Raw genomic sequence first — 16,814 nt, forward strand, 5'->3', positions numbered from 1 at the left:
TACCAACCACGTTTTCCTGTCTCTCCCTGTTCCAGGCATTGAATAACAGGGTATATAAGAATGTCTCGCCATATGACTCGCTCAACAACATCGTTGATGGACTCAATTCCTTGACGGACCACTTCTCCGACCTCTCCCTCTCCTCAGAGCCCCGCAAGCCCAGCAAAAGACCCCCGCCCAACTACCTGTGCCACCTCTGCTTCAACAAGGGCCACTACATCAAAGACTGCCCCCAGGTAGGACACAGACTGAGACAGTCCTTATTCATTCACATTTATGTTTGTTTGTTCATTCATTCATTCATTCATCCATCCATTTATTTTTTGGGGTTCTACCTCTAATTCTATTGGTTCAGTGTCTTTCGATTTCAAAATGCTAATGGCTGCCATCGAGAGCCAACATGGCGTCCTTTGAGTCATGTGACCATATTTCCAGCCAATCATGTCCCTTTTGAGTTGACCAATGGCTGTGCGGCGATGGCATCTGTGTGATGCCCTGACCTAAATGTCAGACAGACAGGCCTCTGTCCTCTGTGGTCATGAGTGTGTGTTAATTGCGCAGACGGATAGACTACTGAACTTCACTATGAGGTAGGAAGAGTAGGGTGAAGTTGGCCCCTAGTTGCTGATCTTATACTTTTCCCCTCTCGGTTTTCCAATATTTTTGTATTTTATGACGCAGGTCTCTCTGTGAGGAAAACGAGTGTAACCATGGCAAATTAGCAGCGAGTTCCAGCTGTGAAGTCCCATGGGTACCAGAGTGTGACCAATGGGGTCCAAGCTGAGCTCTCCTCTGTTTAACAGAATCAGTACTGGAGTGTATTTATTACAGAAACCGTTTACCGTTTAAGAACCAAACGGAAGCAAACAGAACAAAACGAGTTTCTATTGGACAAATTCAGGTAGGTCCCGCCCCGTTTCGTTCTGTTTGCTTCCGTTTAAGAAACGTTTTGCAACAGAATCGGCATAATGAATACTCCCAGGACTCTGCGGTACTGATGTTACTGATATACCCCTAGAAATAGAATGTGTGGAACAGGCTTGGAACATCTGACATTGGCAATTTGACTGGTAAACTCATTCCAGTTTTGTGGATCTACCCACCTATTGATTGGATGATGTACTGTATGTACAGTGCCTTGCAAAAGTATTCATCTCCCTTGGTATTTTTCCTATTTTGTTGCCTTACAACCTGGAATTAAAATTGATTTTTTTGGGGTTTGTATCATTTGATTTACACAACATGCCTACCACTTTGAAGATGCAAAATATTTTTTCTTGTGAAACAAACAAGAAATAAGACCAAAAAACAGAACTTGAGCGTGCATAACTATTCACCCCCCCAAAGTCAATACTTTGTAGAGCCACCTTTTGCAGCAATTACAGCTGCAAGTCTCTAGGGGTATGTCTCTATAAGCTTGGCACATCTAGCCGCTGTGATTTTGCAAAACTGCTCCAGCTCCTTCAAGTTGGATGGGTTCCGCTGGTGTACAGCAATCTTTAAGTCATACCACAGATTCTCAATTGGATTGAGGTCTGGGCTTTGACTAGGCCATTCCAAGACATTTAAATGTTTCCCCTTAAACCACTCAAGTGTTGCTTTAGCAGTATGCTTAGGGTCATTGTCCTGCTGGAAGGTGAACCTCCGTCCCAGTCTCAAATCTCTGGAAGACTGAAACAGGTTTCCCTCAAGAATTTCCCTGTATTTAGCACCATCCATCATTCCTTCAATTCTGACCAGTTTCCCAGTCCCTGCCGATGAAAAACATCCCCACAGCATGATGCTGCCACCACCATGCTTCACTGTGGGGATGGTGTTCTCAGGGTGATGAGAGGTGTTGGGTTTGCGCCAGACATAGCGTTTTCCTTGATGGCCAAAAAGCTAAATTTTAGTCTCATCTGACCATAGTACCTTCTTCCATATGTTTGGGGAGTCTCCCACATGGCTTTTGGCGAACACCGAACGTTTTTGCTTATTCTTTTCTTTAAGCAATGGCTTTTTTCTGGCCACTCTTCCGTAAAGGTCAGCTCTGTGGAGTGTACGGCTTAAAGTGGTCCTATGGACAGATACTCCAATCTCCGCTGTGGAGCTTTGCAGCTCCTTCAGGGTTATCTTTGGTCTCTTTGTTACCTCTCTGATTAATGCCCTCCTTGCCTGGTCCGTGAGTTTTGGTGGGCGGCCCTCTCTTGGCAGGTTTGTTGTGGTGCCATATTCTTAAAAAATTTTAATTGCTCCGTGGGATATTCAGAGTTTTTGATATTTTTTTATAACCCAACCCTGCTCTGTACTTCTCCACAACTTTGTCCCTGACCTGTTTGGAGAGCTCCTTGGTCTTCATGGTCCTGCTTGCTTGGTGGTGCCCCTTGCTTAATGGTGTTGCAGACTCTGGGGCCTTTCAGAACAGGTGTATATATACTGAGATCATATGACAGATCATGTGCACTTAGATTGCACACAGGTGGACTATATTTAACTAATTATGTGACTTCTGAAGGTAATTGGTTGCACCAGATCTTATTTAGGGGAAGCATAGGGGGTGAATACATATGCACGCACCACTTTTCCGTTATTTATTTTTTAGAATTCTTTGAAACAAGTAATTTTTTTCATTTCACACTATTTTGTGTATGTCCATTACATGAAATCCCAAAAAAATCAATTTAAATTACAGGTTGTAATGCAACAAAATAGGAAAAACGCCAAGGGGGAGGCATACTTTTGCAAGGCACTGTATGTATGGGAGACATCAAATTATGTTTTTTAGTATCCAAAACGATCACAATATATGATAGCCTACTTCTAGTAATGATAAATGTGTAAATGCACCCTAAAATACAGTATAAATAATTGTACATAGATATGATGTAAGCATTACAATATTGACATCATGCCATATTATGCACACTATGATGGCGTAACATGTCACAATAGTACAACTGAAATAGCATTCGGAAAAGCTAGTGATACTGAGATAGAGATTATGGACCACAAAATGACTACTGTGGTTTTCACATACAGGCACTTTGAGGAATGTTCTGTCTCCCTTTACGACGTCTTGTAAAAGCAAACTGCATGGACTGGGTTTAAAATATGAGATTTTGAAACAGGGACACACAATGACAGTTTTCTCTGAATTCTGGTGTGGAGCTGTTGTTGTTAGACAGGTCCATAGTGATGACAGATATTCTCTCTCTTTCACTCAGCTTCTCTCTTGCTCTTATTGTGTGTGTGTGTATATGTGTGTGTGCTTCCGTGTGTTTTGTAGAGCTTTCTAGTTGTTTAGATCTGACCAATCAACACTAATCCTTGTATTAGGAATGACTTAATGAATGACGTTGAAGTTTAAGTTTATTGTGTTGATGTTGTAAATCCGTGCTTAATAGTTATCACTGTGTATTTAAAGCATTGAACCAGTCAGTTGCAGGGCAGCAGTTGCAGGGCAGCAGTTGCAGGATAGTCAGTGGAAATGTTAAGTTTTTGTTTTATTACGACCAAACCCCCTCGACATTAGACTGCTATGAAACCAATCTGTCAGCAGGACAGCTAGCCTACAAGGGCGTAACTCAAATGTGTGTGTGTGCGTGTACGTGTGCATGTGCATGGGTGTAACTCAAATCACAGCGGTTCTGTCAGGGCTCCTCAACTGTTCGTTAAACTGCCAACGGATACACAGCAAACATCAGATCTCCAATGTGTGTGTGTGTGTGTGTGTTTCAACCACATCTACGTCCCAAATGGCACCCTATTCCCTTTTAGTGCACTACTTTTGCTCTTTGGGGACTATTCTGTTGGTTCCATTTTACCGGGTAAACTAGATCAAGCGCAGCTCAAGTATTTACAATTATTTGAGGAGGGCTTTATTTAACATGTAGCTTGCACTTTGGGGACTACTCCATTGGTTCCATTGTACCGAGTGAACTAAATCATAATTTGATCAACCAAATCAAATGATATGTCTATGAATCAAGCATAGCTCAAGTATTTCAAATCAAATCAAATTGTATTTTTCACATGCGCCGAATACAACAGGTGTAGACTTTACCTTGAAATGCTTGCTTACGAGCCCTTTCCAACTACAGTGGGGAGAACAAGTATTTGATACACTGCCGATTTTGCAGGTTTTCCTACTTACAAAGCATGTAGAGGTCTGTAATTTTTATCATAGGTACACTTCAACTGTGAGAGACGGAATCTAAAACAAAAATCCAGAAAATCACATTGTATGATTTTTAAGTAATTAATTTGCATTTTATTGCATGACATAAGTATTTGATCACCTACCAACCAGTAAGAATTCCGGCTCTCACAGACCTGTTAGTTTTTCTTTAAGAAGCCCTCCTGTTCTCCACTCATTACCTGTATTAACTGCACCTGTTTGAACTCGTTACCTGTATAAAAGACACATGTCCACACACTCAATCAAACAGACTCCAACCTCTCCACAATGGCCAAGACCAGAGAGCTGTGTAAGGACATCAGGGATAAAATTGTAGACCTGCACAAGGCTGGGATGGGCTACAGGACAATAGGCAAGCAGCTTGGTGAGAAGGCAACAACTGTTGGCGCAATTATTAGAAAATGGAAGAAGTTCAAGATGACGGTCAATCACCCTCGGTCTGGGGCTCCATGCAAGATCTCACCTCGTGGGGCATCAATGATCATGAGGAAGGTGAGGGATCAGCCCAGAACTACATGGCAGGACCTGGTCAATGACCTGAAGAGAGCTGGGACCACAGTCTCAAAGAAAACCATTAGTAACACACTACGCCGTCATGGATTAAAATCCTGCAGCGCACGCAAGGTCCCCCTGCTCAAGCCAGCGCATGTCCAGGCCCGTATGAAGTTTGCCAATGACCATCTGGATGATCCAGAGGAGGAATGGGAGAAGGTCATGTGGTCTGATGAGACAAAAATAGAGCTTTTTGGTCTAAACTCCACTCGCCGTGTTTGGAGGAAGAAGAAGGATGAGTACAACCCCAAGAACACCATCCCAACCGTGAAGCATGGAGGTGGAAACATCATTCTTTGGGGATGCTTTTCTGCAAAGGGGACAGGACGACTGCACCGTATTGAGGGGAGGATGGATGGGGCCATGTATCGCGAGATCTTGGCCAACAACCTCCTTCCCTCAGTAAAAGCATTGAAGATGGGTCGTGGCTGGGTCTTCCAGCATGACAACGACCCGAAACACACAGCCAGGGCAACCAAGGAGTGGCTCCGTAAGAAGTATCTCAAGGTCCTGGAGTGGCCTAGCCAGTCTCCAGACCTGAACCCAATAGAAAATCTTTGGAGGGAGCTGAAAGTCCGTATTGCCCAGCGACAGCCCCGAAACCTGAAGGATCTGGAGAAGATCTGTATGGAGGAGTGGGCCAAAATCCCTGCTGCAGTGTGTGCAAACCTGGTCAAGACCTACAGGAAACGTATGATCTCTGTAATTGCAAACAAAGGTTTCTGTACCAAATATTAAGTTCTGCTTTTCTGATGTATCAAAGACTTATGTCATGCAATAAAATGCAAATGAATTGTCACGATCGTTCATAGACGGGACGGACCAAGGCGCAGCGTGATATGCATACATGTTTATTTATATTGAATAAACACCACGACAAAACAACAAATGAAACGAAACGTGAAGTCCAAGGTAGACAAACAACATACCTCACACGGAACAAGATCCCACAACTAACTCGTGCCAAAAGGCTGCCTAAGTATGGTCCCCAATCAGAGACAACGAGCGACAGCTGCCTCTGATTGGGAACCACACCGGCCAACATAGAAATAGACATACTAGAACATCAACATAGAAATATACAACATACACACCCTGACTCAACATATACGAGTCCCTTGAGTCAGGGCGTGACAGTACCCCCCCCCCCCCCCCCCCCCCAAAGGTGCGGACTCCGACCGCGCCACATAAACATAACAGGGTAGGGGCCGGGTGGGCATTCCGCCTCGGAGGCGGATCCGGCTCCGGGCGTGACCACCACTTACTCTCCACCTCCCTGTTGCGCCCCTGGTCTGGTCTGGACCTCGGTGAGCTGCTTCCCCTCTCCTTCCTCCCACGAAGTACCAAGCCCTGTCTGGACCCTGGTGTGGGAGACCCCGAACCTGGAGAGGGGCTGATGTCTGGGTCTAGACTGGAACCGCTGACTGGAGCTGGACCCGACGACGGTGGATCGAACTGCTCTGGCTCCGGAGTGGAGCAGCTGACCGGAGCTGAACTGGCCACAGGTGGAGCGGACTGCTCTGGCTCCGGAGTGGATCTGCTGACCGGAGCTTGACTGGACCCCGGTGGAGCGGATTGCTCTGGCGCCGGAGTGGAGCAGCTAACCGGAGCTGGATCAGGCACCGGTGGAGTGGACTGCTCTGGCTCCGGAGTGGAGCAGCTGACCGGTGCCGGACCAGGCACCGGTGGGACAGGCACGGGCCGTGCCGGACTGGACACACGCACCACTGGCTTGGTGCGAGGAGCAGGAACAGGCCGGACCGGGCTGGCGACGCGCACCACTGGCTTGGTGCGAGGGACAGGAACAGGCCGGGCCGGGCTGGCGACACGCACCACTGGCTTGGTGCGAGGGACAGGAACAGGCCGGACCGGGCTGGCGACGCGCACCACTGGCTTGGTGTGAGGGACAGGAACAGGCCGGGCCGGGCTGGCGACGCGCACCACTGGCTTGGTGCGAGGAGAAGGAACAGGCCGGACCAGGCTGGCGACGCGCACCACTGGCTTGGTGCGAGGGGCAGGAACAGGCCGGGCCGGTCTAGCGACGCGCACCACTGGCTTGGTGCAAGGAGCAGGAACAGGCCGGGCCGGGCTGGCGACGCGCACCACTGGCTTGGTGCGAGGAGCAGGAACAGGCCGGGCCGGGCTGGCGACGCGCACCACTGGCTTGGTGCGAGGGACAGGAACAGGCCGGACCGGGCTGGCGACGCGCACCACTGGCTTGGTGCGAGGAGCAGGAACAGGCCGGGCCGAGCTGGAAACACGCACCACTGGTTTGGTGCGAGGAGCAGGAATGGGCCGGACCGGACTGCGATGGCGGACTGGAGGTCTGGAGCGGAGAGCTGGCACAACCCGTCCTGGCTGGTTGCCCACTTTCACACTACACATGCGGTGCGCTAGCACAGGACGCACTGGGCTGTGCACGCGCACTGGCGATACAGCTTGTAGAACAGGCGCAGGATATGCGGGACCGAGGAGGCGTCCTGGAGACCAGGAGCGTTGAGCCGGCACACCCCGTCCTGGCTGAATGCCCATCTTCGCATGACACGTGCGTGGTGCTAGCACAGGACGTACAGGACTGTGCCGGAACACTGGCGACACAGTACGTAGCTCCGCATAACACGGAGCCTGCCCAGTCACACGCTTCCTCGCGTGAGTACGGGGAGTTGGCTCTGCTCTAACACTAGGCTCCGCCAACCACCCTTTTAGCCCCCCCCCCAAAAAAATAATATTGGGGCTGTCTCTCGGGCTTCTTCCTCGGCCGGCACCTTCTGTGTTGCCGCTGCTCCTCTCTATGCCGCGCCTCCACTGTCTCCTCCCAAGGACGGCGATCCATCCCGGCCTGAATCTCCTCCCAAGTCCAGGATCCCTTACCGTCCAGGATCTCCTCCCAGGTCCAGGCTGTCTGCTCCTGGACACGCTGCTTGGTCTTCGTTTGGTGGGATCTTCTGTCACGTTCGTTTATAGACGGGACGGACCAAGGCGCAGCGTGATATGCATACATGTTTATTAACGAATAAACACAACGACAAAACAATAAACAAACGATACGTGAAGTCCAAGGCAGCGCAACACAACATACCTTAACACGGAACAAGATCCCACAACTAACTCGTGCCAAAAGGCTGCCTAAGTATGGTCCCCAATCAGAAACAACGAGCGACAGCTGCCTCTGATTGGGAACCACACTGGCCAACATAGAAATAGACATACTAGAACATCAACATAGAAATATACAACATAGAACATACACACCCTGACTCAACATATACGAGTCCCTTGAGTCAGGGCGTGACATTAATTACTTAAAAATCATACAATGTGATTTTCTGGATTTTTGTTTTAGATTCCGTCCCTCACAGTTGAAGTGTACCTATGATAAAAATTACAGACCTCTACATGCTTTGTAGGTAGGAAAACCTGCAAAATCGGCAGTGTATCAAATACTTGTTCTCCCCACTGTATAAAAAAAGTATAAATAGTAACACAAGAGGAATAAAATACACAAGAATGCTCATATACAGCTCATATACAGGGAGCACCAATACCCGATCAATGTGCAAGGGTATTTGAGATAGAAATCTAAATAGGCAGGGTAAAGTGACTAGGCATCAGGATAGATAATAATAATACGAGTAAAATAAAGAACAGTGGAGCAGCAGCATATGATGAGTGTATGTGTGTGCGTGTATGTGTGTTTTTGTTGTGTCGGTGTGGGTTTTGTGTGAGAGTGTCAGTGTAGTGTGTGTGAGACAGTGTGTGTATATATAGTCTTGTGAGTGTGCATAGAGTCAGTGCAAGATAGGGTCAGATAGTCTGGGTAACCATTTAATGAACTATTTAGCAGTCTTATGGCTATATAGCAGTCTTATGGCTCGGGGGTAGAACCTGTCTCAGAGCCTGTTTGCAATTTTTGGGCCTTTCTCTGACATCAACTTATATAGAGGTCCTAGATGGCAGGGGTCCTAGATGTAGAGGTTTGCGGTCGAGGGCGGTGCATTTGCCATACCAAGCGGTGATGCAGCCAGTCAAGATGCTCTCGATGGTGCAGCTGTAGAACCTTTTGAGAATCCAAGGGCCCATGCCAAATCTTTTCAGCCTCCTGATGGGAAAGAGGCGCTGTCGTGCCATCTTCATGACTGTATGAGTGTGTGTGGACAATGTTAAGTCCTTAGTGATGTGGACGCCAAGGAACTTGATGCTCTCGACCGGCTCCACAGCAGCCCCGTCGATGTGGATGGGAGTGTGCTCTCCCCTCTTTCTCCTGTAGTCCACGATCAGCTCCTTGGTCTTACTGACATTGAGGGAGAGGTTGTTGTCCTGGTACCACACTGCCAGGTCACTGACCTCCTCCCTGTAGGCTGTCTCATCGCCGCCGGTGATCAGGCCTACCACCGTCGTGTCGTCAGCAAATTTGATGATGGTGTTGGAGTCGTGCGTGACCATGCAGTCGTGGGTGAACAGGGAGTACAGGAGGGGACTAAGCACACCCCTGAGGGCCCCCGTGTTGAGGGTCAATGTGGCGGAGGTGTTGTTGCCTACCCTCACCACCTGGGGCTGGCCCGTCAGGAAGTCCAGGATCCAATTGCAGAGGGAGGTGTTCAGGTGTTCATTTCAAAGTATTGGACAGGCGTATTTATTTGACCCAGGTCTGAATTAGCGTCCCCTTCCTGTGTGATGTTTATCAAGCGGACACCCTTAAGGCGCAGGATATGACTTCACAGGCCTCCCTCTGCTGGGTTTTTGATCTGGGTCCAGCAGCGTGGAGAATCATATTATTATGACTATCTCTCTCTCTCTCCTACTCTATATCTCGCAACCTTGCTCTCTCTTCATCTCCCCCCCCCCCCCCCCCCCCGCCCCTTAATTCTGAGAGATCTATCTGTGTAATTGTCCTTTCCAGCTTAGTGATTTTATGCTCCTAGGTACGGTGGTGTAGTCTCCCAGAGTGGCCTTTCTCTTTCTGTTTCTCTCCGTCCTCTCACTCTCCATCAGTCCTCCGTAGTTACTGAGGGGCTGGAGTGGAGACCCAAGCCCAACTATTCCTGTTCTCCTCCCCCCAGAGAGGGCTGCCCTAGTGGGATCTTGGTTAGTGTGGATCAACAAGGTCCTGGTTGGTTGTTGTGGCTTAGAGGGAGGGGGCTCCGATAGGAAACAGAGAATGACACAGCTGAGTGGAGCTGCAGAAAGACACAGGAAGGGGCTCTGTGATAGGTCTTCCTGTGGTGTGTGTGTGTTTGTGCTGTGGGCTGTGTGTGTCGGGAGGTGGGCTGTGTGAGGCATGTGTGTGTTTGTGTGTGTGTATGTGAATGCGTGCATGTCTTTTTGTATGTGTACTGCAATGATATTCCTCACCTCTCTGTCCCTGTTTCCTTCTCCGCTTTGACGAAAGAGGAAATGCTGGTGGCATATCTGCTCTCCTCTCTCCTTTCTGCCCTCTCCTATCTCCTCTCTCCTCTCCTATCTCCTCTCTCCTCTCTCCTCTCCTGTCTCCTCTCTCCTCTCCTATCTCCTCTCTCCTCTCCTATCGCCTCTCTCCTCTTCCTCTCTGCCTGCTGTCACAGGGCAACCGAGGTGTTATGTAAACAGGCTTTTATTTGGAGAATGAGGTCGCTCCCCGAGTTATGGCTAGAATGCTCCCTTCACTGGGGTCTGGCTGCCTGGCTACCCCACTCTGGTGCACAGCCAAGATGTCTTCCACTTGCGTTTATGATTTGTTTGGTGGCCTCAATCGCCAGCTCCGCCTCTGATGTTTCCCTAATGAAAATGATGCATTGATTGACATCCACTCGCCATGTTTCCCCCCTGTAAAGGGATTAACACATGGAAAATGTATTTGCTGGAATTTGATGTGTGTGTGGGTTAGGGGGGGTTTGTGTAAAAGCCAAAACGCTGAACCAATATGCCTCATCCAGTGCCCACCCCCCAGCTCCCCCCTCTTCCCCCTCTTCTCCCCCTTCTCCCCCTCTCCCCTCCCTGGCCAATGCCCTCAAGCTATGTGCCCTGCTCTACACACTGGCATCAGCCCACTCCCACACCTAGCATTCTATTCTCATGACCAGTACTCTAGAATCTAGAGAGGGTGGTGAGTACAGCCCAGTACATCACTGGGGCCGAGCACCCTGCCATCCAGGACCTCTATACCAGGCGGTGTCAGAGGAAGGCCCAAAAAATGCTTAAGCACACACTCACAGATACTCTACCCACACACTCACACATACTTACACTGACACCCCAACACACACATACACACACACATGCACTACATACACCTATACACACAAAACTGGCGTTTGCAATGCCAGGCTTGTGGGTTCGATTCCCACAGGGGGCCAGTATGAAAATGTATGCACTCACTAACTGTAAGTCGCTCTGGATAAGAGCGTCTGCTAAATGACTAAAATGTAAAAAAATAACACGCGCACACATGCATACAGATGCCACACACACTTACACACACACACACACATACACTTTCACACTCACCACATACGCTGCTGCTACTGTCTATTCTCTATCCTGTTGTCTAGTCACTTTACCCCTACCTATATGTACATAGCTACCTCATTTACCTCGTACCCCTGCACATGGACTCGGTACTGGTACTTCCTGTATATAGCCATGGTATTTTTACTCGTTATTGTTATTCGTTATTCACTGTGTATTTATTCCTTGTGTCACTATTTCAAAATGTTTATTAGATTTTGTATATCTATTTTATCTTTAACTCTGCATTGTTGGAAAACGACCCGTAAGTAACCATTTCACTGTTAGGCTACACCTGTTGTTTACGAAGCATGCGAAAAATAACATTTTTTATTTAGATTGGCTGAACAGGCTGGGCCCATAGGGCTCTGTTCAAAAGTAGTGCACTATGTAGGGAATAGGGTGCCATTTGGGACGCATACCATCTCTCTCTCCAGCTATTTCCAGGGGCAGCAAATGCTGCCAGTCGGATCTGCTGTCAGAGAGAAATAAAGTATGAAACAGCAACAGCGGAAGCTATGCACTGAGTATAGCAAACATTAGGAAAATCTTCCTAATATTGAGTTGCATCCCCCCCTTTTGCCTCTACAAGGTGTCGAAAGCGTTCCACAGGGATGCTGGCCCATGTTGACTCCAATGCTTCGCACAGTTGTGTCAAGTTGGCTGGATGTCCTTGGGTAGTGGACCATTCTCGATACACACGGGAAACTGTTGAGCATGAAAAACCCAGCAGCGTTGCAGTTCTTGACACAAACCGGTGCGCCTGGCACCTACTACCATACCCCATTCAAAGGCACTTAAATCTTTTGTTTTACCCATTCACCCTCTGAATGGCACACATACACGATCCATGTCTCAATTGTCTCAAGGCTTAAACATCCTTCTGTAAAGCTGCAATATGTAACTTTTTGTAACACATAGAACATGTAACACATAGAATATGTATTATAGATATGTCATTCTCATTGAAAGCAACTCTAAGAAGCAGTAGATCTGTTCTATGTGTGCTATTTCTTTGCTTCCAGTTTTTAAGCTTCGTTTTTGATACTTTTACTTTTGGTTTTGTACACCAGCTTCAAACAGCTGAAAATATAATATTTTGGGGTATGGAAAATATGTTTCACAGCGGTTTAGATGGCACAATGGTGGTCCTCTGTAGCTCAACTAGCTCAACTGGTAGAGCACGGCGCTTGTAACGCCAAGGTAGTGGGTTCGATCCCCGGGACCACCCATACACAAAAAAATGTATGCACGCATGACTGTAAGTCGCTTTGGATAAAAGCGTCTGCTAAATGGCATATTATTATTATTATTACAATGAGACTCTACACTATACTTGCTTGTTTTGTCACATAAACTGAAATTAGCAACCAGGAAATGGCGGAGCGATTTCTGCATAGTGCATCTTTAACCGGTCTTCTCCCCTTCATCTACACTGATTGAAGTGGATTTAACAAGTGACATCAATAAGGGATCATAGCTTTCACCTGGATTCACCTGGTCAGCCTATGTCATGGAAAGAGCAGGTGTTCTTAATGATTTGTATACTCAGTGTATATACACACATTCTAGTGCCATGAGCAAAATGCATATTGTCCCAGCTGGATAAAGAGAGCTCTGTGTGTTGGATCAATGGGCTTCATGTGTTTTTGATCAACATTGACTCTGATGCTCGTCTTGGCCTTGTTCCTTTTCTCTTCTTTGATATCTGTCTCACTGATCAACTCTCATCCTATTCAGAGCTAGATAGATAAAGATAGGAATAGTTTCTGGGTTTGGTTTAGTTTATTAGGATCCCATTAGCTGTTGCTCATGCAGCAACTACTCTTCCTGGGGTCCACAACAATAGTAGTCTACATGGTATCTGTGTAACTTTTGGTAATAAAGTTGACCCTCTTATGACCAAGTCACTACCATGCAGGCAAAGACGTCTCCAAACATCATGGTATCTGTTCAACCTAATGTGGAATGTGACCACCTTAAGCATTATTAAGTCCTATTCTCAACACCCCTGATGTTGATCATACTGTATGTTTGGCCTGAGCTTGTATACTCATGCATGCACACAAACACAAAACACGCACACACCTCAGATGACTTTGTTCTGTCTGTTATGAGGGTGATCATGGCAGCCATTTGTCATAGGGTCCTACAGACTGCTGATTTTACCACTTGCGTGTGTGTGTGTGTGTGTGTGTGTGTGTGTGTGTGTGTGTGTGTGTGTGTGTGTGTGTGTGTGTGTGAGTGTGTGCGTGTATACCACTGTGAAGTGATCCTGGGAACATCACGTCACACCAGAAGGCAAATGGCTGTTTGAACTGTCTTTAATGTGGCTGTGTAATTGCCCTTACCTGCCCTGGGACTACGGGTGCAAATTAGCTTTTAGCTAACCCCGGCACATTTACATGGATGTAGTATTATTGTAATATTGATGTTGATTAATGTGCACTGTTTTTCTTCTGGTAAGAAACCTTTAAAGACCAATGCTGTCATTACTGGCAGGGTGGCTTGTGTATAATGGCGAACTCCTTCCTAACGGTTGCGTAAACTGAACTAGAAAAAACTTCGACAATGGAGCAAAAGCAGAGATCCCTCCAAAAACTAAAGTGGAAGTGGTCATTTTTCTCTGTCTTACTGTGGTGATTGTGTAAACAGTTTTGTTTTAATGATTCTGTTTGCTGTTGTATTGGTTGGATAGAAGAGGTGGGGAGCTGGCATGTATAATCAAATACACATTATATGTAATTGCATGACTCTGTGCTGCACGGTTGGAAAACAGTTAGTCTGGCCCCTAGTGTGGGTACACCCATTTTCCTAATGTGTGTGTGTGTGTGTGTGTGTGTTTGTGTGTGTGTTTCCATGTGTGTGTGCGCACGTGCTCCTTTTGTTATTACCATAACCTCCTACCTACATTAACATGCACACAGGTTTGATGTTGTATGTGCCTTGAAGTAGTTTGGCTACTCTTCGTTGGCAAGACAACCACTAGTTGGCTAAAGTAGAAAGCTGACTGGCACCCAAGGCTGTTATGATGTAGCCCAGTGAAGCCCACCCCTGATTAGGCAATTTTGTGCAATCATGTGACATGCCTGGATTTAACCTTTCTTTAAAGCTTTTTCATCAAACTCTCCACCTTTTCTTTTCATGTCAGATGGTCCAGCACCATCCTCAGACAATAGCTTTTATTTTTGGTGTAATTCTCTTATGTCACATGATTGCACAAAGCTCAGGGCCCTACGATGATGATGTATAGGCAATAGAGGCACACACAAGGGGACGCAGCTATATACTGTAGCTATCCCTGGGGGTGATGTTCCTGTAGGATTGTATCCTAGTTGCATACTGTACTATATGTTCTCCGCTGGAAGTCTCTCGCTCTCTCTCTCTCTCTCTCTCTCTCTCTCGCTCTCTCTCTCGCTCTCGCTCTCGCTCTCGCTCTCGCTCTCGCTCTCTCTCTCTCTCTCTCTCTCTCTCTCTCTCTCTCTCTCTCTCTCTCTCTCTCTCTCTCTCTCTCTCTCGCTCTCTCGCTCTCTCTCTCTGTGTTTCTGTCAATTTCTCTCGCTGTCTCTCTCTCTTTTTTGTCTCGCTATCTCTCTAGCTCTCTCTCTGTCTCTCTCTTTCTGTGTATCTGTCTATCTCTCTCTCTTTCGCTCTCTTGTTTTGATATGGACAGAAGTTTTTATATGGACATTCGATTTGATACGGACAGAAGGTAAACATTACGTCTGCCTTCCTCAATAGTACTGTAGTGAGAAATGAAGACAGACTTAAGGTCGTATTTTCTGTGGCAGTTTGAGATGTTTGATTCTGGTGGTGTGAAGCAGTGTTGAGTTTATTTGCCAGGGGATAGATAGGGTGTAGCATAGTCCCTACCTGTGCGTCCCAAATGGCACCTTATTCCCTATATAGTGCACTACTTTTGACCAGACCCCTATGGGCCCAGGTCAAAAGTAGTACACTATATAGGGAATAGGGTGCCATTTGGGACACACCCTGAGAGGAGATAGAGCCAGAGAAAGCACACACAGTGAGAGCAACTTCCTCCAAAAGGAAATCATGGTTAAAAGAATGATAAAAGTCGGGTTTCCTGCCTCCCAGTACAGCTGGTTTTGGCTCTGTACAGGAATCCCACTCTTCCTCTGTGTGTGCGTGTCTCCCAGTCTTCCTCTGGGTTTTACTGAGACAACAGTCCGTCTGTCCACTTCCTGCTGCCTAACAGTGTGGCTCTATATCAATTTGTCTTTCCATGATTCCTCACATCCTATCTCTCCACCTCCTTCTCAACCATATTGTGAATTATGTTTGGTTCTCTGAAATACTGAAATATAACTTTTCACTTACTCTACGCTCTGATTTAGTTTACACACTCACGTCAGCCCCAATCCATTGCATATATCAGGAGTCAACTGTATTAAGCTAAGACTTAGTGAGAGAGACCAGAAGCTATACCCTTCAATCTGTTCTGTACTGTATTCTCCCCCCAAAGACATCCCAAGGATTTTCAAAGGCAATTATTAACCTGAGATTATTCTTTTTTCATTAACTTTTATTTGGATAGTAACTTTAATATACTGTACTGTAGTCGATCCCAAACCCACTCTCAGTCGTTATACTAGGGCTGTGTCCCAAATGGCACCCTATTCCCTATATAGTACACTACTTTTTACCAGGGCCCAAAGGGAATAGGGTGCCATTTGAGTTGCAGTCTAAGTCCACAGTAACAGAACAGTGGGAAGGACAGGAGTTAACACAGTACCTCCTCTTTTTGTTTAATTTTTTTACCCCCCAATTTCGTGATTACGATCTTGTCTCATCGCTGCAACTCCCCAACGGGTTCGGGAGAGGCGAAGGTGGAGTCATGCATCCTCTGAAACATGACCCGCCAAACCGCCCTTCTTAACACCTGCTCGCTTAACCCGGAAGCCAGCCGCCTCAATGTGTCAAAGGAAACACCATCCAACTGATGACCAAAGTCAGCCTGAAGGCGCCTGGCCAACCACAAGGAGTCGCTAGAGCGTGATGAGCCAACTAAAGCCCCCCCGGCCGAACCCTCCCCTAACTCGGACGATGCTGGGCCAGTTGTGCGCCGCCCTATGGGACTCCCGGTCACGGCCAGTAATGACACAGCCTGGGATCGAACCCCGGGCTGTAGTGACACCGCAACACTGCAGTGCAGTGCCTTAGACCTCTGCGCCACTCGGGAGGCCCAGTACCTCCTCTTTTAACCTTATGTAATAAGCTGATAAAAGGAACAGGGGGAAAGCTGGTTTGTGGACCTTTCCTGTTTATTAGTGTGTGTTATTATCCTGAGACTTTATACACAATATCTAATTCTCCCTCTTTTTCTCTCCTCTCTCTCTCTCTTGCACTCTCTCTCTCTCTCTCTCTCTCTCTCTCTCTGTCTCTTGCTCTCTCTCTCTCGCTCTCTCTCTCTCTCTCTCTCTCTCTCTCTCTCTCTCTCTCTCTCTCTCTCTCTCTCTCTCTCTCTCTCTCTCTCTCTCTCTCTCTCTCTCTCCGTTTCTCTCATTCACAGACCTCCGACAACCTATCTCTCTGTTGCTTGTGTTTTCTCAAAGGATAGGAATTTGATCTGCATTGCTCC

At 47.2% G+C, this 16,814-nt stretch overlaps 2 protein-coding genes across 2 annotated transcripts in view; both read left to right on the top strand.

The window, feature by feature from the left end:
* The window catches only part of LOC311134805 (sodium/calcium exchanger 1-like), a gene marked incomplete at both ends in the record, with an annotated part of 795,938 nt that overhangs the window by 608,196 nt on the left and 170,928 nt on the right, over nt 1-16,814 (top strand). The gene's annotated exons all lie outside the window — the stretch shown is intronic.
* Nucleotides 1-16,814, top strand: part of LOC311134920 (zinc finger CCHC domain-containing protein 24-like) — a 64,438-nt gene that overhangs the window by 7,008 nt on the left and 40,616 nt on the right. Inside the window, exon 2 of the mRNA XM_084168686.1 lies at nt 36-236. Coding sequence (XP_084024812.1) covers nt 36-236 — 201 coding nt within the window. The remainder of the gene's footprint in view (nt 1-35; nt 237-16,814) is intronic.

Source organism: Coregonus lavaretus (genome assembly GCF_964263955.1).
Source record: "Coregonus lavaretus genome assembly, chromosome: 1".
Classification (NCBI taxonomy): Eukaryota; Metazoa; Chordata; class Actinopteri; order Salmoniformes; family Salmonidae; genus Coregonus; species Coregonus lavaretus.